The sequence below is a fragment of the Anomalospiza imberbis genome, chromosome 3 (genome assembly GCF_031753505.1).
Source record: "Anomalospiza imberbis isolate Cuckoo-Finch-1a 21T00152 chromosome 3, ASM3175350v1, whole genome shotgun sequence".
Classification (NCBI taxonomy): domain Eukaryota; kingdom Metazoa; phylum Chordata; class Aves; order Passeriformes; family Viduidae; genus Anomalospiza; species Anomalospiza imberbis.
The window spans coordinates 3,911,345-3,930,978 of record NC_089683.1 but is presented as its reverse complement, the minus strand read 5'-3'; the positions used below and the strand labels follow the sequence as shown (position 1 = coordinate 3,930,978).

The 19,634-nt window shown below is 52.6% G+C and overlaps 2 protein-coding genes across 3 annotated transcripts; both read right to left on the bottom strand.

Annotated features, from left to right (window-relative positions):
• Window positions 1-340: 340 nt before the first annotated feature.
• FDFT1 (farnesyl-diphosphate farnesyltransferase 1) lies at window positions 341-11,870 on the bottom strand. Its single transcript, XM_068183182.1, has 8 exons — window positions 11,694-11,870; window positions 10,631-10,728; window positions 6,904-7,087; window positions 4,829-4,957; window positions 4,245-4,436; window positions 3,494-3,670; window positions 3,125-3,277; window positions 341-2,012 (listed from the first exon to the last, which is right to left on the bottom strand). Exons 1-8 carry the CDS (start codon window positions 11,793-11,795, stop codon window positions 1,791-1,793), a joined length of 1,257 nt encoding a protein of 418 aa, XP_068039283.1. The 5' UTR covers window positions 11,796-11,870; the 3' UTR covers window positions 341-1,790.
• Window positions 11,871-13,746: 1,876 nt separating this feature from the next.
• On the bottom strand, window positions 13,747-16,966 carry NEIL2 (nei like DNA glycosylase 2). 2 transcript variants are annotated; one of them, XM_068183187.1, is made up of 4 exons: window positions 16,778-16,966; window positions 15,689-16,020; window positions 14,627-14,823; window positions 13,747-14,279 (listed from the first exon to the last, which is right to left on the bottom strand). In XM_068183187.1, exons 1-4 carry the CDS (start codon window positions 16,913-16,915, stop codon window positions 13,963-13,965), a joined length of 984 nt encoding a protein of 327 aa, XP_068039288.1. In that variant the 5' UTR covers window positions 16,916-16,966; the 3' UTR covers window positions 13,747-13,962. The 2 variants fall into 2 exon arrangements, with proteins under 2 accessions (XP_068039288.1, XP_068039289.1); XM_068183188.1 differs by having other exon boundaries at window positions 15,689-15,861.
• Between the last annotated feature and the right edge of the window lie 2,668 nt (window positions 16,967-19,634).

Here is a 19,634-nt window from a genome sequence, read left to right as displayed (position 1 = left end):
TGTGGGGTGTGTGCTGGTGGTGAGGAAGGTGCTTCCACCCAGAGCAGAGAGCAGCCAGGACCTGTCCCCAGCACCCCTGAGGATGCACCAGGGCCCTGGAGCATGTGCCTGCAGCCCAGGGCTGTGCCATCACTCCTTTCAATGTGAATTTATGGACCCTCAGCTGTCCCTCTAGTTAAAATTCTTCCCCAAGGTCTGGCACATGGGGCTGTACTTTGATACCCAGAGTTGGCACCAAGGGACCACTGGAATTTCATGAGCTGAGGGCTTGTAACTTGTGGGGAAATTACTGGTGTAAAAGAAATGACAGCTGAAAAAGAAAAAAAAAAAGATCCAGCACTTTTTTTTTTTTTCCCAAAGAAAACTTTTAATTTCAACAAGACGGGAAGCTGCACAAAGAGAGCTACCATGAGTTTCTTTAGAACAGCTTAAATCTACACCAGGAACTGTGGAGTAGGGTTCTCCTTCTGAGTAACAGCCTGGCCACAGGGGCTTGGCCTTGCAAAGGCCACCACCCTGCACCTAGTAGCTCTGTCCTAGACCAGGACATGGGCTCTCCTTCCCTTCCCGACAGCACAGCAGCATTTGAAGGGGGTGGGTAGGGACCTTGAAAACAACAATCCACCCCAGGAGAACAAGACTTGCCTTGTTCAGAGTGTTGTTTCCTCTTGTGAGTCCAGCCAGATGTGTTTGAAGACAGGAGTGGGAGCCTCTTGCAGCTCACACATCAGTCTGACCCAAAGCCAGAGCCAAGTGGGTCAGGGAAACCTGCCCTGGTTGCCCCCTCGGTGGCTCCAGTGTTCCCAGCTCCTGGCAGGGATCATTCCTGCCTTCCAGGGTGACCAATGCCCCCCTAAAAAAGCATCCCATGAGGGACAGCAAGGTGCAAACTTTCACTCCCCTGCCTTGCTCTGCCACGACCACCCATCCACTGGGGCTGAGTCAGTGCAGAGCCCAGAGCCTGCTGTGGAGTCAGGCCTGGGGTTATGAGCTCAGGGTTGTGCTGGCAGCTCCCTTCTCATTTTAACCACCTCCCCCCAGTGCTGAAACAAGAGCTGTGTCACTGCAGGGCCCATCTGTCCCAGGGCAGGGAGCTGCACAGCTGCCTTTCAGCTGGGGGCACATTCAGGTGGACAGAGTACCTCACCTCCCATAGATTTAACATTAAAAGGGATCATTTCAGCATCCTTCAGCACAACAGAAATGTGACTACGGCCTCTGCCTGTTTCCAGGCTGCAGGAGGTCAATCACTGAGGGCCAGAAAGTGGCCAGAGCTTTTTCCTTGGATAAAGAAGCACATTCCTCTCCCAGCTGAAGCAGCATCTTTCCAGCATGGAGCAGGCACCAGAGGTGAGGGAGAAGAGGCTGCCTAAGGAAGGGAGGCAAAACCTTCAGGGTTTTGCTCAGCTCTGAGCTGGAAAGATGCCTCAAATCTCAAGGAAGAAAAGAAACAACTGGAGCTTATATTTCAAATTATCCTAATGGAATAAACAAAACAAACAAACAAAAAAAACCCACCAAAAATATTCAGGTAAACACAAAAGGGGGAAAAAATACTCAACCCCAAACACTAAGACTCCAGTCAGCATTTGCAGCCATCCAAGCAGACAGCAAGGGCAGTGAGGATGGAGTCCAGCAGTGCCACACTGTCACCCCGGGGGCTGCAGCTCCCCAGTGTCCCATCCTTGTCACCGTCCCAGTGCTGGGCCACCCCCACAGCAGGGGACGAGGAGCCTCTTGCCCTCACTGCCCATCTGCCACCACTTGTCCCCCCACCCGGCCACTGCCCTTCAATTGTCTCCTGCCTGCACGTACTCCTCGGTGGCCTTGGAGAGGGTGCTGAGGTACTGCCAGCTCAGGGCTGCCAGCAGCATGGCACAGGACAGGTAGATGGGGGAGTAGTGGTGGCGGGAGGCCATGGGGCCGCCGGGCAGGCTCATGGCGCGGATGGAGGCGATCACCTGCTGCGTCTTGTTGGACGAGGGGTCCGTGCTCGGGATCTTCTGGTAGATCTGAAGGAGGAGGGAGGAGGAGTTACGGCTCCCACAGGAAGTTCAGGAGGAAAATGGGACGAGGCTGAAGTTTGAAGGGCCAAGAGTGTCCTCGGTGGTGGAGTGCCACAAAGCAAGGGATGACTGGGTGGGTCCAGGACCATCTCCCTTGGGAAGTGCACTAAGCCAGGCTGCCTCCTGAGGGCACCCCATGATGGGACATGGACCACATGGCCTTGGACACGATCCCTCAAGCCCCAGTGGTGTTACTGGGACCAGTGGTGTTACTGGGATCAGGGGTTCTCACCCTGCAATCCTCACTCACTCTATAGTGGGAACATTCCTGCCTGTAAACAGCCACCTCATCACCTGATTCGGTGGGGTGTTTGGGGTTTTCTTCTCATGGCCTCTGAGATACTTCTCTGCAGGAGTGTGAGCAAGGTGGGCACAAGCAGAGACCCTCTCCTGGGTTAAAGCCCTGCAGTGTCACTGTCCCTTGCCATGGGATCGGCCAGTTCACAAGAGCAGCTCTAATAACCCATGGTTTGGGGTCTTCCTGCTGCAGAAATGAAGCCTTTTTATTTAACAGCCCTCAATGGAATTGGCTTTTGAGGAGGGGGGTGATTTTTTCCCATGAAACCACCCACCAGTTGACTCTCCACGTGAACTTTTAATCTCCACAGGACCCTGAAGTAAGGAGGAAGTTATAAGGTCCCCCCTGAGACACCTTTTCTCCAGGCTGAGCCCCTCCCCAGCTCCCTCAGCCACTCCTGGTGCTCCAGACCCTTCCCCAGCTACATTTCCTTCTCTGGACATGCTCCAGCCCTTCAATGTCCTTCATGTTGTGCGTGGCCCAGAACTGACCCCAGAACTGGGTCAAGGGGATGGGCACTGCCCTGGTCCTGCTGGACACTACTGCTGGTCCAGCCACTGGCCCCAGCCCCTACTTCTCAACACAGACCCAGACCCAGGGTCATTCAAGGGAACACATCAAACACAGTTTGGTCCAGGCCAAAACCACACAACAGGGTCACCACTCCCCATCACCACTGAGCCAAGGACAGAATGAGTAGATCCCCAAGATCAGGGACAGGAACAGCCAGAAATGACTCAGAGGAAACTGCTGAGCCTACCTCTTCCACATACTGGTACATGATGGCTTTGACCGCTTGGATGTTCGTGGCATCCATCATGAGGGTGACGGCCTGGCCCTTGCGGATCTTCACCACCCCCCTGAACACCTGCTGGTTGTTGTAGCAGGCAGCCAGCGTGGCAATGGCCATCACCTGAGGAGAGACAGGAACTTGCAGCTGCAAGGAACTTGCCAAAGGATCACCCTGTCCACAGTGACATCCATGGAGTGGAGCCACAATCTCAACAACAGCAGAAATGGCAGGAGCCAAGAAATAAGCAAAAAACCAACGACATAGAACCTCCTCCACCTCCAGCTCCTCACCAGCTGGCCTGCAGAGGATGAGGAACCACTTGGAAGCTCAGCTCACCTGGGGGATAGCGCAGAAGTTGAAGACACTTTGGTTTTTGAGGCGGGACAGGTAGGTGAGGACGTCGGGGACGTGGTGGAGGGCATTGGTGATGAGCTCATTGAGGCACTGCACGGCCACGTCGATGTTCTCTGGCTTGGCAAAGTCCGAGAGCTTCTTGGCATATCTGCTCCAAACCTAAACACCAAGATAAGTGTTTGTGAGTTGGAGGGTGCATTGATGTCATCAGAGAGACACCAGGTCTGGGAGAGCAACAAGAACCACCAAAAACCCCCACACAACAGCCTTGGAGCATCGCTGGGGTAAAGAAAAGCAGGCAGGGCAGGCTGTGGAGACGTGACAGTGGCCTTGGTGTACACAAAGAGACGGTAAAGGAGGAGGGTGCAACTCATCTCCACATCTTTCCTAGGGAGGGCAAGGAAAAGGTAAATCACACATCAGGAAAATGTCCTGTGAGACAGCTGAGAAAAGGGGGAGAAAAACTTTTGGACATCATGTCAGGCACAGGCAGAGCTGATCTTGCTTTTGGGAGCAGACCAGATACCCTCCTGGGATCTCAGCCAGTCTTCTCCTCCCTCACTCCTAGAGAAAACCTAGCAGAGAGGGGAAAGAGCTGCCTAAGTAGCTCTTGGCAGTGTGTGGTGACATCACCTTGTCCCCACATCTGCACAGATGTCAGCCAGCTGTCATCAGAACTGTCATTACCAAGATGTACAGCCAACAGTAGCAATTTTATGAGGTTTTTCCTCACCTCTCTGGGCCAGAATTCCCTTCCCTCCAGCTGGTCCTCCAGATAGTCACGGATGATGTTGGTTTTCTGTAGGAAGAGGCCCATGGAGTTTGCCAGATCTGTGTCCTGCCCCACGATGGAATCTTCCAGCTCCGATGCAGAGAAGAGACGGGAAAGGCCAATCCCCACCAGCCCAGCAACGTAGTGACAATACTGCCAAGGAGGTGCCAAGTTGAGAAAGGGGGGAAAGAAAACAAAATAAAAGGAGCAGTTACAAAGAGCTGCCTGTTTGCCACAGCAAGTTCTATGAAAAGCAACTGACAGTTCATTTGATGCAAGCTCTCCCTGGGATCTCAGCTTTCCCATGAAAACAAACACTTTTTCCCAAGAGGCATGCTCTGTCTCCTCCTTCCATAGAGACAAGATAGACCCTACCTGGAAGCGTTCAAAAAAACCTGTGGATGTGGCACTTGGGGACATGGTTCTGTGGTGGCCTTGGCAGTGCTGGTGGAATGGTTGGACTTGATGATCTCAGAGGGCTTTTCCAGCCTAAACTCTGTGACTCTACTCATGCCCAGTCCATTCCTCTGTCTGGGCTGACTCACCTCATCCCACTCACGCTGAGAATCCACCTTTTTCTCCAAGAACTCTGCCATCCCAACACCCATCTTGTGACAAATATCCGAAATCACATCCTGGTAGACCTTGGACAGGTTTCTGAACTCCATGGAGATCTGCAGTGTGGTAAAAACAGAAAGAGAGTGCTCAGCAAGAAGAAAAAAAAAAAAAAGCAGTACAGCTCAACATTTATTAACAAATCAGAAAAATACTGTTTACCAGGCTCTAATCCTGCCCTGGCTGGAGATCTGGGACAACTCCCTCAACCTGAGCTGTTTCAAGGTCCTTGGAGCTCAGGCTTAGCCTGTTCCCAGTCTAAACAGGATGGTCTCTGGCAGGAAAACAGACACAGCAAAATCTTTGGGAAGGCTCTGTGGCCTTGGACTGGTATCATCTGGGAGCTGCAGGACAAAACTGACTGCACTTGGTACACAGAGCTGTTTTCCTCTGTAATTTGAGAGCATTCCATCACACCAGCCTCGGGAAAAGGCCCATGGGATGTTTCTAGTGCTCTGTTCTCCCCAGCCCTCACCAGCTCTAGCTTCATAGGGCTCATTTGGCACAACTGGAAAGGCATCAAGTACTGAGGGAAGTGTGAAATCCTGCTACTGCATGTCCAGTGATTATAGAAACATAGAATGGGCTGGGTTGGAAATGACCTTGAAGATCTTCTAGTTCCAAACCCCCTGCTATGGGCAGGGCCACCCGCAGTGTCTCCATCAGTCTCACACTGAAAAAAAAAATTAAAAAGTGCATCCTCCTTTTCCCAAAACTGTGGAGCATCATGTTTCACTGTGCTAAGCTTTATTCTCCATCAGTGGGTGACAGCAGCCAGCCCAGGGTTTGTGTGCAATAAGGGTTTTTCTGTAAAATAAATGTATCCACTCTGCTTCTGTCTCTGTGGCTTCAGTCCCCTACACAGAGGAGCACAGCCTGCAAATGCACCTCTAGGAAATATTATTATAAGTTTTTTTTTTTTTACTATAAGGGTGGTGAGGCACTGGCAGAGGATGCCCAGAGAAGTTGTGAATCCCCACCAGAAAATTCAGGGTCAGGATAGGGCTTGAAGCAACCTGGTCTAGTGGAAGGTGTCCCTGCCATGGCAGGGGATGGAATGGGATGAGCTTTTACGGTCCCACCCAACCCAACCATTCCATGGTTCTACAATTTTGTGATTATTAAAATCATACCTGAGCACAGATTGCCTCAAATAAATAACATATGCACCAAGAGAGAACAGCAAAGTGCCACAAACACCTTCTCAAAAGCTCCTCTAAAGCCAAGCCACTGACACATCTACTGCATCCCTACATACCCAGAATCCCAACACAGACATCCCCTACAGCACTCCACCCTCTGACAGGCCACAGCCACGGTCACCCCAAACCTGAGCATCAAAACTCATAACACACCTCAGTTCTCCAAACAACTACCCCATTCCCACTGCTAGGGAAAGCCTGAAAAGGACAGAATAAATTAAAAATGATAAAAACTTGAACAAAACAGAACATCCTCTGAAAATGAGATGCTCCTCACCAGAACTATTATATTTTTTCTTAAACAGAGCAAAGAAAAAAACCCTAAAAAACAACTCAATAATAAAAAAATCAACACAATATCATTACTAATAACAGTGAGGGTGCTTTTTGTCTTTTATCACGGAATTATGGAATGGTTTGGGTGAGAAGGGACCTTAAAGCTCATTTCATTCTACCCTCTGCCCTACCTGGGGGCAGGGACACCTCCCACTGTGCACACAGGCAATTCACCATGTTGGGTACCAGCCCCAAATCTCTCCCCACAAGTCAATGGTCATCTGCTCTTCCAGCAGAGGAGGCAAAAAGCCACTTTCCAGGGCTGGCACTTTTCCACAGCCAGATCCCCTCTGCCTCACAGCGTTGCACAATGTTTGAATTTCTCACCCCAGCTTGGCACCCAGCCCCACAGGCAGGTGATGGAGCCCTTGGGAAGACCTGTGGCACTGAACAAGCTCATCAGGCACCACGTGGAGACAACCAGGCACCCAGAAGTGCCACAAGGAGCAAGGAGGAGGCTGCCTTACCGTTGGGAAGTCTTCCAGCACCTGCCGGTCCTTCTCCTTGCTCTCTGTGTACTTCCAGTCTGGCTGGTAGAGATGGGAGTGGAACTCGTGCAGCATCGGGACCTTGACATCCAAGGGGATGCTCATGTCATCCTCTACAGTGTCCAGGGCACGGAGAACTAGGTAGAATATACAGACTGCATGTCTGGGAGGGGAGAAAAAACAGAAATCCCTTACTTGGGAGTGCCTAGGAGGCAGGACAAGCAGCTGGGATCAACCACAGAGCCTTCAGAAGAGGCACTCTGAGCTCAGCATGTCACACACTGGCACTGCCAGGTGCCTTTGGAAGACACCAGCCAGGTTAGGAAATCCAGGATTTTCCCTCATGAGAACTACAGCATGATTTTGGGGTTTCTAAGATGTGTATCAGGGAATGGTGAGGCCTGTGAGCTCCCTGAGCAGGGAAGATCCAACCTTGCAAGCAAAGCCAGTGCTCACCTGGACCCAGAGGACAGAGCCCGAGGTCAGCTTATTGGGAAAAGCAAATGTCAAACAGGGAAGGGGGGGAAAAACAGGTGTGTTCTCCCCATCACTCCCCCTCCTCTGCACCTTTTACCCTGTTGGGGAGGAATAAAGGGGTCACACTGTGCAACAGGAACATTAGGACTGGCAGAAAGAGCCAAAATCACCCTGTATTTTATATCTCCAGGAACAAGACACTGGGAGCAGCCCATGTGTCCCAGCATCCCAACAGGAAGCTGCTGGAGAGCCACCTCCCCTCCTGCTCCCACCACCCCTGCCCTCCCCATCCCTGCTTCCTTCCCTATCCCTGCCTCCACATTTCTGCAGCTGAAGAGGAAAAAAAAAAAAAAAAAAAAAAAAACAAAAAACAAAACAAAACAAAAAAAAACACCAAACCAAAACCAAGTCCTGATGGCAAGAAATGCTGTTTGCAACTCCAGGATTTATATAAAAATAATCCCCAGATCTCCATGAGCACAGGGATATATGCCAAGGAGATGAGGCATTTATTAATTGTTTAACAAATGGAAAGTAGCTTGGTCTGCTTAAATGCTCATTACCAGGTGACAGTGCCCTACTCCTGGAATGACAATGTGCAAGCGGTGATTAAGCATCCAGGGAAAACTGACTTGCTCTTAGAGCCAATACTGTTAAATTTGGCTTTTTTTCCTCACTTATAAGGGTATTTAACACCTCTGTCAAACCACATGAGCAGCTCTCTCGTGCTCCTGTTCCCCTGCACATGACTGAGTTTTTCCATTCCAGCCGGGCTGCAAATGTTCATCCAACAGGATGCAAGTGCCCAAGGCACCAACCCGCTTCCAGGAGCTACCAAGAAAGGCACAGCAGAACCTGGAAATGCCATCCCAGATGCACCTCTCACATGGGCATCATGCCCAGGGAAGAGCCAGCAGTAATTCCAGAACCCAGCAGAGTTAAAACACTTATTTAACCCCAATTCTGCATCCAGACCTTACCTGCCTCCCTAACTTCCATCACATACTGAATTTAGACCTGTGGCACAAATGGAAGCAGACATTTGCAAAGAACAAGTGTGGATCTTCCAGAGCTCAAGCTCCAGCCCTGTCCTGGGTGCAGCTCCCTCCTGCCCACGTGATGAGGTCTCCTTTCTCCTTGCCAGGACATACAGCCTGTGCTGAACCCTCAGGAACAGATCCTGAAGAGTTCCAGAGACCATGGAACTGGCAGCAGAGAGGCAGGAGCATCCCTCTCCTCTCCATCACCAGGAGAGGAGCTATGAGCTTGGATCATTTTCCACCACCAGCAGTTATGATGCTGTTGGCTCAGTCGTGGATGAAACTGCAGTTTTGAGCCTCCCACCTTCCCAGAAAACGCCCTAACCATGGAGCAATGAGCTGGACAGGGCTCTGGCCAGCAAAACAGGTGGTTTATGGGGCCAAAAAAAAAAAAAAAAAAAAAAAACAAAACAGAAAGGAGGAACCAGACATTTCAGCTCAACTATCAATATGCTGTCTGGCCAGAGAAGCACTGCTCCAAGCACTCCTCCAAAAGTTCCCCATTTTCCAGCAGCCCTTCTGGGATGTCTGTCTGCAACCATTGGGGCTCAGCTGAAGTCCCTGATGGGGTCAACATCAATGCAAGCACTTTTTTTGATCCAGCAAAATTAATTCCATCTGTAAGGCTGTGGGTCTACCTACTTCTCTATCCTCCCTATTTTGTATTTTCCCTGTTTGTCCCTAAATTCTCCAGTGGAACTCCTGGGCTTTGAAAATGAGTATCTCCTGATCCACTACTGAGCCAGCTGTAATCCAAGCACCATCCCCAACCGTGGGTTGCAGAGATCAGGCAAGAACATTTTTAGGATGCCAGGCAGAAGTTTCTGTGCCCTGAAGGGTGATCCTGATCCCAGCAGGCTGCAGGGCAAGGATTAAAGGACAAAAAAGACAGACAAAGAAAACTGCAGGAAGTTTGAGGCAAGCACAGGGCACACACATTGCTAACAGGTTTCATAGTGTTTTCTTAATTTTTTTTCTTAATTCCTGCACAGAAAAAGCATGGAAAATAAAAAGCTTAATTCTTGGCCCTACTTGTAATTTTCCACGCAATTCCAGCCAAACCACTGAACTTCTCTGCCTTTCCTGTCAACCAGGCTGCAAACACCATTTCATAATCACTGGACACAGCTATGGGGCACCATCCAGAATGCCAAACCAGGGCTCAGAAACCCCACAGACCACCCAGTGTTCGGGGTGGTGCCTGCAACTGCTCAGATCAGAGCCATTAGATGTGTCTGGAAAAACTTCCAGAACCCCTAAATTTGATCATCAACCCATCTTGGGATTAACTGGGGATTTAAAAACTGAAATCAGTAATTGTCAAATGAATATAAGGAATTATTTGGAGAATCATTACATGGCATGAGGCCCCCTGGCCAGCTGAGCTTTACATCCTCTGTTACTATTCCCATCTGAAGCTTTTCTGCACAGGGCAGCAAAATTTGCACAGCAGAAAATGAATGTGCAACAAACCCCCTGTGACAACTGCACAGGTTTTGAGGCGGCTGCTTCCAAAAGCACCTCCCAGGTAAGGCCCAAACCCTTGGTCAGTCCCAGGTTTTTCCTCACTTTGTCCCTCCAGCCTTTGTCCAGCGCCAGCCTTGGCACTGCCAGGACACATTCCCAGGGTGTCACACACGGCACACTGCCAAGCCCTGCGTTTAACAGTCTGCTGGCCAGGAGGCTCAGCCCAGAGACCCAGTTTGGGGAGGGATGTGGTGTGGAGGGTGGATGTGGTACAGCCAGCTGGGACGTGAAAAGCCCCACGTCTGCTGCACGGGGTGGGGCTGAGCTGAGCGAGTCCAGTCAGCTCCTGATGGGAGAGGGAGCGTGTCCCAGCAGCTCCACTAGAGAAAAATGGAGTTTGGGGGTACTGCATGGGCCCAGCTCTGGTGTGGGGGGGGCATCACACCCACCAACTCCTGGGGAGACCTGAAAATGGGGGGCCACTGCACCCACTAAGTTCCCCAGGATCCCCAGTATCAGGGTGGCATGGTACCCACCAGCTCCCAGGGAGGAGAATTACCCCCAGCATCTCCAGGGGATTCCCGGTGTTGGGGGAAAGCTGCGCCCACCCCCTCCCGAGGATCCCCAGTGTTGGGGTGCCACCCTACCTACCACCCGCAAAGATCCCCAGTGCCAGGGGTCACCGCACCCCCTCCCCGGCCCCCCGGTGTCCCCCCGCTCACCGCAGCTCTCCATCCAGAGCCTGGATGACGGCGGCGAAGCTGCGGCTGGTCTGGTTGAGGTACCGGTAGCAGGTGCGGAGGCCACATCCCAGCGAGTCCTGCGGGCAGAGCGGGGCGGGGGCCGCGGGTTGGAGGCGGGGGGCGGCGGGCGGCGGGGCCGGGGGCGCCGCGGGGGCTCCGCAGCGCTGCTGCTGTCCCCGCCGCCGGCCCGCTGCCCGCGGGGGCTTCCGCGGCGGGGACAGGGTCAGTGTCCGCCGCAGCACGGACACGGCCCGGGAGCCGGCCGCCATGGGGGCGCGGCGGCGGCGGGGGGCTGCGGCCGCTCCGCCCCCGGCCCGCAACCCGCCCCTTAACCCGCCCCGTCCCGGCTCTGCGGGAGACGCTGCCATGTACGGACAGCGCCGGGGCCGTGCGGTGTCCGGAGCCGCCGGGATGCGCGCAGAGGAGGTACCGGCACCGAGCAATGCAAGGGATGCTCGGAGCCGGTGGGATGCATGTGGGTACGGGCACCGAGCAATGCATGGGAAGCCTGAGATGCTCTGAGTCAGTAGGATGCTGGCAGGATACCGGCACCGAGAAATGCAAGGGATGCCCGGAGCCGCGGGATGCTCGGGTAGCACCGGCGCTCTGCGATGTCCGGCACTGGTACCGGTACGGAGCAATACAAGGGATGCCCGGAGCCAGTGGGAAGCTCGCAGGGTACCGGCACCGAGCAATGCAGGGATGCTTGGAGCCGGTGGGATGCACCAATCTACAGGATGCCCGGAACCGGTGGAATGTCCGGAACCGGTGGAATGCACACACGGGTACGAGCAATGCGATAGGATGCCCGGAGCCGGTGCAACCGGGAAGCACCGAGGCGCACACAAGGCGCACAAAGCCGGGCAGGTCCTATACACGCTGGATATAGGATGGTCACCCGTGGCAACACCGTGTCCGCTCCCGGACATGACAGTGCCCTCCACCTCCTCCTCCTCTCCCCGTGCCCCGCTCCCCACCGGGAGCACCGCGCCCCGGTGACAGCGAAGCGCATCCCGCCGCCCGCGCATCCCTCGCCGCTCACCGTGTCCATCCGCGGCATGACGGCGCGGTAGCCGCCCATCTTGAAGCGCAGCAGGTTGTAGATGTCCTCGGGGTGGCCCAGCCATTTCCGCAGCAGCTCCATGGGGGCCGCGCTCAGACCCCAGCGCCGCCGCCGCGCGCTCCCGCCCCCCCCCCCCCCCCACCCGCCGCTTAACCGGGCACGGGCGGGGCCGCTCCAGCCCCGCCCCGCAGCCAATCACAGCGCCCCGCACATCGCTCGGTGGGGCGGGCGCGGCGCCGATTGGCGAAAGCGCGCTCGCACCAGGGCAGCGTCAGCCAATAGGGAGGCGGCGCGGCTGGTGTGACGGCCGGCGGCGGGCGCTGATTGGCGGAGGTGTGCGTCGGCACAGGCGGAGCGGGAAGGAGTCGGCGGCCCCCAACTCCCTCGCGTGAGCGGAGCGGAGCCGCCATGGAGGAACGGGAGGCTTGGCGTGGGAAGGGAGCTCGAAGACCTTCCAGCTCCAACCCCCGGCCATGGCAGGGACACCTTCCACTATCGCAGGCTGCTCCAAGCCCCGTCCAACCTGGCCTTGGACACTTCCGGGGATGGAGAAGCCACAGCTTCTCTGGGATTTCATCCTGGCTCCCACCTCCCCCTCACAGGGAAGAATTCCTGGCCAGTATCCCATTTAACCCCGTGCTGTGGCAGTAGGAAGCCGTTCCCCCGTGTCCAAAGTCCCTCTCCATCCCTCTTGAGCCTCTTCAGGCACTGAAAGGGGCTCTGAGGTCTCCCTGGAGCCTTCTCCAAGCTGGGCACCCCCAGCTCTGAGCCTGTCTCCCATAGCAGAGGGGCCCCAGCCCTTAGAGCACCTCCATGACCTCCTCTGGACTTGCTTCAACAGTCCACATCCTTCCTGTGCTGACAACTCAACACATACCCAGCTCCATCCTCATCCTTCAAAGTGCAAGATTCAGCTTTTGGCGTTCTTTATTGTGAGTGGTTTTCTTCCAGAAGTTGGGCTTTGATCATCATTGTGGTTCCCTTCCAACTCAGGATATTCTATGATTCTTTGTTTTGGATGGGCACTTGGCCAACACTCTGCAGAAGGGACATAAACTACCTTCTTTGGCTCCATAACCCCATTAAATTGGTTTATTCAGCAATCCCATAAAGTGTAACCACTCAAAGGTGTTGCAGTTCACAGGGGAGAGGCTGTGCAAGTCTTACCTAGGAAGCAGCTGCCTACAACAGAGGTGTTTACCTCCAGCATTCCCAGCTGATTTGCAATCCATCTTTAAATCCAGTTCCCATTAAGGAAAGTCACTGCTACCACCCTCAACTGGCAGCACCAAAGAGGTAGCTGTTAACCAATTCCAGTCAGCTGGAACTTTCATATACAGCCCAGTTTTTAACCAAGAAACTAACAGAAAGGACATACTTGAGATGAACATCCCTGATTCTAATTCCAGCTTTTATTTTTTTGCTCAAGTCAACAACTTATTATTAAAATTAACTCAAATCCAGGGAGGGAGGACAGCAGCAGTTCCCACCTAGTGAAATAGAGACACAGCTCTATTTCCAAACCTTCCTGCTTTCAGGTTTCCTTGGAGATCCTGAGTTTTATGCACACTGTCACACACTGTATTTTTGTTTAATTTTACAGCAAGACCTGGAATTGGCAGTTTGCCACAAAGCTGAAACCTGTGGGTGCAGAGATGAGCTCCACCAAGCACTGCTGATGTATATTTTGTACATGTTGACATGGAAGGAGGGAGCTGTTCCTGTCAGATCTGACACAGGGAACAGCCCCTCACATTTAACCACACCCAATCACAGCCCAGCACACAGGCATTCAGCTCCAGACAGAGGCAGGATTATTTAATTCCAAATTAGTCAAGCTGTTTAGGCAGAGGGATATCCTCTGTTTTGCTGACTCCTGCAGGGTCAGGGGACAGGGTGACTTCAGACCACAGCAATCCCCTGCTCAACCATTTACACTTCCCATCCACTGCCACCTGAACAGGGTGACCAATGCACCTCAAACCTGGTCAAACTCTTTACACTGTTGTGCCATTGTAACCAGAAAAAAAAACCAAAAAAAAACCAAAAAAAAACAAAAAAAAAAACCAAACCATGAACAGCCACTTTTTCCTTTCTGCAGCCACTCAGGGGACCTGGGACCTCCACTGAGCACTTAACTCTGCCAGCTCCCTAAGGACCAAACTCAACAGCCTAAAAGAAACCACAGAGACCTTCTAGGACAACGAAGAGCATGGATCAGAGACCACCCAGCACCCTGCAGGACAGATCACTCGGTGACTGGGGAAGGGTCTCCATCCCCTGGCAGCACCGCAGGCTGGCACTGAGGGCACCACCAAGTAAGTCTCTTGAAGCCACCCGAGGGTCCAAAAGTGCCCTTCATGACGGCATGGCCCAGGGGACACTGCTCCTTCTGGTACACCTGGGGGTGCAGCCCTTGGCCACGCAGTTTGTTGTGCAGCCACTCAGAGCTGAACTGAACGGCGCAGTCCAGCAGACGCTCCAGATCTGAGAGAGCCAAGAGGGAGCCTGGTGTTAACGGGTGGATCCTGGCCAGGTACAAGATCTCGTTCTTAATGATGTTCCCTGGAAGGGGTCAGAAACAAGGAGACAGCAAGGATATTTCTAATCAAGGTAATGCAGGTAGCTTGTTCTGTCCTGTGATTTCTGCCTTAAGGATCACAGCCAGCAACACCATTCCCTGTACCAGAGGTGGCATCCAAAGAGTGGACTTAGAGCTGAGATTGGACTGGAAGAGGTTCTCTTCCCTCTACCATTGTTACACACCTTGAAGATGACCACATGCCCTCAGCTGGATCAACCAGAAGCTCTTAAACTAAAGAGAAAGCTGCCCAGACATGCACTTCCGCATCTGTAGACATCCCACCCACCTTCCCCCATTTCTCCTTCTGCCCCTATTGCCTGGAACTCACCCAGCCCTGAAAAATATCTTTGATCTTGGAGGGTGTAGCAGATGGGATCGGGTGCACAGAGGGCACGCAGCGCCCGGCCACGGTGGAATTCCACAGACAGGATGTCAGAAGCAGGATCAGCCCTCGGAGAGGAGCACCAGAGCATCCGGCAGTTGTAGAAAACAAGGAAGCCTCCACTCTCAAAGTGCAGAACCAGCCTGGGAGAAGCAGGGAAGTTGGAGTCTCTCATCAGAAACATCTCTGAACTACTTGTTATACTCTGCAGCTCGCCACTGTCTCAAGGCAAGGTGGCATCTTTAACAACTGCAGCCATGAAGCTTGGTGGTGAACCCACACAGCGGGTGGAAAGTTTTTCCTTCTGCTGCCCTGTGACTGTGGTTGACAAAGCCTTCAGCAGGACAGTCCACAAATCAGAGAAATGGATGTTAAAAGTAGCACAAAAAACTGTCTAAAAATACTTGTATAGAAAAAAAATCATCCTTCAAAAAAATCATAGAACTATAGAATATCTTTGGGTTGGAAGAGAACCCAAAGATCATCTTGGGCCACCCTCTGCCATGGGCAGGGACACTTTCCCCCACCCCAGGTTGCTTCAAGCCAGGTCCAGCCTGGCCTTGGACACTTCCAGGGATGAGGCAGCCACAGTTTCTCTGGGAAGCTGTTTCCCCTTGCTCTGTACAATTCCAGTGGCATATAGGATGCAAACCATAGCCATGTTTTCAATTCACTGCTGCCTTCAACAGCATCACTCCAGCCCATGATTCCAGGTGTATGAGACATTTGCTATTTATCCAAGTCTTTTTAAAAAAACACGTAATTGGGAGAAACTGGCATTTTTAGGGCATGATTCAGCCTGGCATCCTAAAACTTCTCTCTTCAAGACAAAAATCTTAGCAGAGCTGGTACTAAAATCCACAGACAACTGCATCCTACAATTCCACTGTGGATTCTCTGGTTGAACACACCCTACATTCATTTATACCTTAAAAGTTATCAGAGAAAATCAAGGCTAAGAGCATTCCCACACAGATTTGCTAAGAGAGAAAAGAGAAGAGAAAATACTTGGGCACAGGATCCTTCCAGTCCCCCCTTTTATTGGCTCTGCTTGCCCTCGAGAACTCGTTTGCCCGGATGCTGCCGAACATGCCAAAGTGGATGCGCAGCCAATTACCCCGACCCTCTGCTGCCTCTGGGGCTTCAGATCTTGAGTGCTGGGCTTCCTGCAGCTCCTCATCCTGGGAATGGGGATGTGGAGCACCATCCTGTCCTTGCTGTCCCTGGGGAGGACAGTGTGCCCCACAAGCAGCCTCTCTTTGCAGCGCTGTCTCTTCTGCAGTTGGTCCAACAGGACCTTCGGCTGCCACAAATGCCAGGTACAAGTTCTTCCCATGAACCTGAGAAAAGAGGTGGGATGTGCTGACGATCCATAAAGGATCATAACATTCTAGAAAGACCTGGGTTTGAATGGACCTTAAAGCTCATCTCATTCCAAGCCCCCAGCCACGGGCAGGGACAACCTCCACTAGACCAAGTTGCTCAGCCCTCATCCAACCTGATTTTTAACACTTCCAGGGATAAAATCTCTGCCTGCTTCTATACAAGTGATTTATTTTCTACAACCTTTATTAGAGGGCACATCAGCCCACCCTGAACATGGGATTCATCAGTATCCAAGCCATTCCCATCAGAGCTGGGGCCATCCTTGCAGATTCCTTTCTTTGCCTGCCTGAAGCACAAGGTGTTCAGATGCCACTCAATTCTGAACCCCTCCTAGAGGCTCCCATTAGGCCCACCAGGACAGACACTCAGGGGTTTGAAATTTGTCATCATTGCTTCTGATTCATCTTCCCACTTTGTGTTGGGTGCACTTTGTGCTTTTAATTTTGCTCCCTACCTTTAATCAGAGGTGAGGCTGCACCAGGGTTTGGCCAGTCAGGTCCAAATCATCATCTGAGGGTGTCAGGCCAGTGAAGCCCCAGCAGGACCAACCCAGTGTGACTTCTGACAAGTACCCACAGAGCAGACATCTCAACTTAGCCAGGTGAAACCCTCAGGGAAACATTCACAGGTTCTGCACCTTCTGTCACCCAGGTGTGGGACAATGGTGATTTCTGCCCTTAGACTTGTCATGGATCTGTAAATTCAACTCACCTGGGAGTCCTGGAGCCTCAGGGCATTCAGGTCATTCACATTGAGCTTCCGGCTGCTTCCCCCCACCTTGGCCACCACTTGACCCACAAAAGGGGAGGTCAGCAGCTGGAACTTCCTCACTGATGGGCCCTCTGGCATCTTCAGCAGCTGCAGAGGGATTAGCAGGTCCTTGTCACACTCTGCCCTAGATTTGAAGGGAAGCTGCAACTCAGAAATACACAAAACATTATCTTAATTTTCCTCCTTAAGTTCCTGTGACAAAGTCTATGAAGATAAATAGGACCAGGATGGTGGAGGAGTTTCCATCCTAGCAAATATGTATAATTTAATCCAACACAGCCCTGAACAACATACTCCAACAGCAGTTTTCACGCTACAAGTAGGAATTTGGCCTGGGGAATCCCCCCAAGTCCTTTTTTCCTGGGGCAATTAGAACGTCCCCACCCCTTGCTTTACCCATTGCTTGCCCCACTGACTGCAATGGCATGGAACCAGTTGGGGAGCATTCCTACACTCTGCTAACAGCATCTGGGAGCAGAAGGCTCTGGGTGAGGGGGAGATGAAGCAGCACCATCCTACAGCTCCTTCCAGGAAGTCACACCAATACATAAGAAGTTATTTCTGGCATGAAGCCCCTGTCATTTGCATTTCTTCTGAGGACTTCTGCTGGCTGTGGGTGTACAAGGAAAGCTCAGCTTGGCTTTCATCCCACAGCACCAGTTCTCCCTGCAAACTAATCTCAGAGGCCAGCACTGATCAGAGGCTCAGCTTCAAGCTCCACAGCACTCAGTATAGGGCTCTGAGGCACCTGGCACAGCTCTGAGACAGTTTGATGAGAAAATCAACAGCAATCCTAGGGTTCCCCACCAGAAGAGCCATTCCCACCTCATGCCAGCCATTCCTATGCTGCAGCACAAACTAAATCCCTTTTGGAAGGGCTCAAGAGGAAAACATGTTAGGGAACATTAATTTAATGTCTTAGATCCACGTACAGATATTAAGTGGTCATCAAAACTAGATTTAGCACAGGTAAAAGACTGAGCTTTAGTCCTCTGCCTTCAAGGGCATATGATGATTATTCACAGGCCTCCTCCAGTTTAATCCAAAAAATCTGCATATTATGTTGATCAAGAGACAGCTAAACAGATGCTTCTACTGCCAAAGGCACCAGCAGCAGTTTGGATCCCTGGAAACAGCTGGGCACAAGTCAGTCAAGGAGTCTGCCCTGACTATCCAGGCACTGGCTTCATGTCAGGCAGCACAGATTGAGCACCAGGACAGCCCTGTGAGCCCAGAGCTCACATCCCAGGGAAGTTCATCACCTGCAGAGCTCTGACTGCTGCCAAGCCAGTTCTCCACAGCTCTTTGTGAGAGACTGGAAGTGGTGGGAGCTCTGTAAGGTATTAATGCTCACACCCCCCCAGCTGTAGCCTGTCTGAGAGCAAAGGAACACTCCTCAAAAGGGAAGACTGCCCTGCTCCCCAGCACATCAGAACCACCAGCATCTGCCATCCTTATCCCATGTACCTCCTTATTTCACGTTTTTACTCTAGACCCACTTCAGTCTCATCCACAGCACTCCCCCATCCAAGGAGAAAGAGGAGAAAAACCATCCCCTGCCCTCTGCAGGGCATGATACCCATCTCATCATGAGCATGGCCACCTGAGCTGGTACCTCTGCAGGTCTGGGGCAGGGAGCCAGGCCTCGAGGACAAATCCTCCCCCTGTATGGGCTCATTCCCAGTCCTTGTGCCCAGACCAAAGCCCAGCACCCACAGCAGAACAGAGAAAGAACAAGGCTCATGCAGCTCACCCCAGCTCTGCCTGCACCCCCACAGCACCATCCTGCACCCAGGGACTGCAGGAAGGCTCCCTGTGACCTTACACCCCTGGGCAAGGCTCCTGCAGGGACTTCGAGGCACAGCTCTGACCCTCCACATGCAGTCAGGGGGGTGCAGAGCTCTCCCTCTTCTCACATTCAGCCAAGCATCAATTTGCAGCCATCCCCAGAAAACAGGCACTGAGTTCCCGCCCCGTTCTCACCCACATTGCCCCAGGGCAGTGAAGGCACCCACTGCTTTTCCCCCAGGCCCCACATTCCTGCATCCAGCTCTCATCCACTGCTCTCCCCAGGCCCACCCTGTGCATCCATTTGGGGATCAGGCTGGGCAGCCTTCCCCCCCTTCTTCATTACCTCCCCTCTACTCCTCACAGCCCTTCCTATGCCCCCAGCCACGTCCCACAGCACCTCCACCTCAACAAGACCTCGCACAGCCAAGCCCCTTTCACCCACTTCTATTTATAAGGGAGGAAGATCCTCCCTCCCCCCCACCAAAAAAAAAAAAAAAAAAAAAGCAGGAGAGCTCCGCAATTGGCTGCTGGGGAAGGGATGAGCAGGTTCCAGGTGCTGGCTTCACTCACCCCACAGCAGAACCGGTCTGCACACCGGTTGGACTGGAAAGGAAGCGGGGCAGTACCTGGCAGGGTGATTGGGTGCCCAGAGGAGGGCTGTGCCCTTACAGAGTGGGAGGTGGCTGAGCACAGCCCTTGCTGGCAGCCTAATTTCGGCTCGAGGCTGTTGTCTTTGAGTTCAGCTGGAAGCGTTCAGGCTGAACAAGACCTACCGAGTAGAACTCAGTGAGAAGATCAAAAAGCTAAGGCATGATGGTTTTTAAGTGCCCCCAAGGGCTTTTCCCCTCTCTGCTGTGTTCGGGGTGTTACCAGTACTGGGGCTTTTCCTCATTTATATCAAAATCATAGTAGACTGGTTTGGGTTGGAAGGGACCCTAGAGATCATCCAGTTCTGCCTCTCTGCCATGGGCAGGGACACCTTTTACTAGACCAAGTGCTTCCAAGA

Excerpts from the sequence above, each read along its gene's own strand:
- FDFT1 (XM_068183182.1), bottom strand. The coding sequence starts at position 11,795 with ATGGAGCTGCTGCGGAAATGGCTGGGCCACCCCGAGGACATCTACAAC. Across the intron at positions 4,958-6,903 it reads TGCTGGAAGACTTCCCAACG|ATCTCCATGGAGTTCAGAAA; the intron begins GTAAGGCAGCCT and ends ACCACACTGCAG. Across the intron at positions 4,437-4,828 it reads CTCAGCGTGAGTGGGATGAG|TATTGTCACTACGTTGCTGG; the intron begins GTGAGTCAGCCC and ends CCTCCTTGGCAG.
- NEIL2 (XM_068183187.1), bottom strand. The coding sequence starts at position 16,915 with ATGCCAGAGGGCCCATCAGTGAGGAAGTTCCAGCTGCTGACCTCCCCT. Across the intron at positions 14,824-15,688 it reads TGGAAGGATCCTGTGCCCAA|GCTGGTTCTGCACTTTGAGA; the intron begins GTATTTTCTCTT and ends TGCTTCTCCCAG. Across the intron at positions 14,280-14,626 it reads AAGATATTTTTCAGGGCTGG|GGAACATCATTAAGAACGAG; the intron begins GTGAGTTCCAGG and ends GACCCCTTCCAG.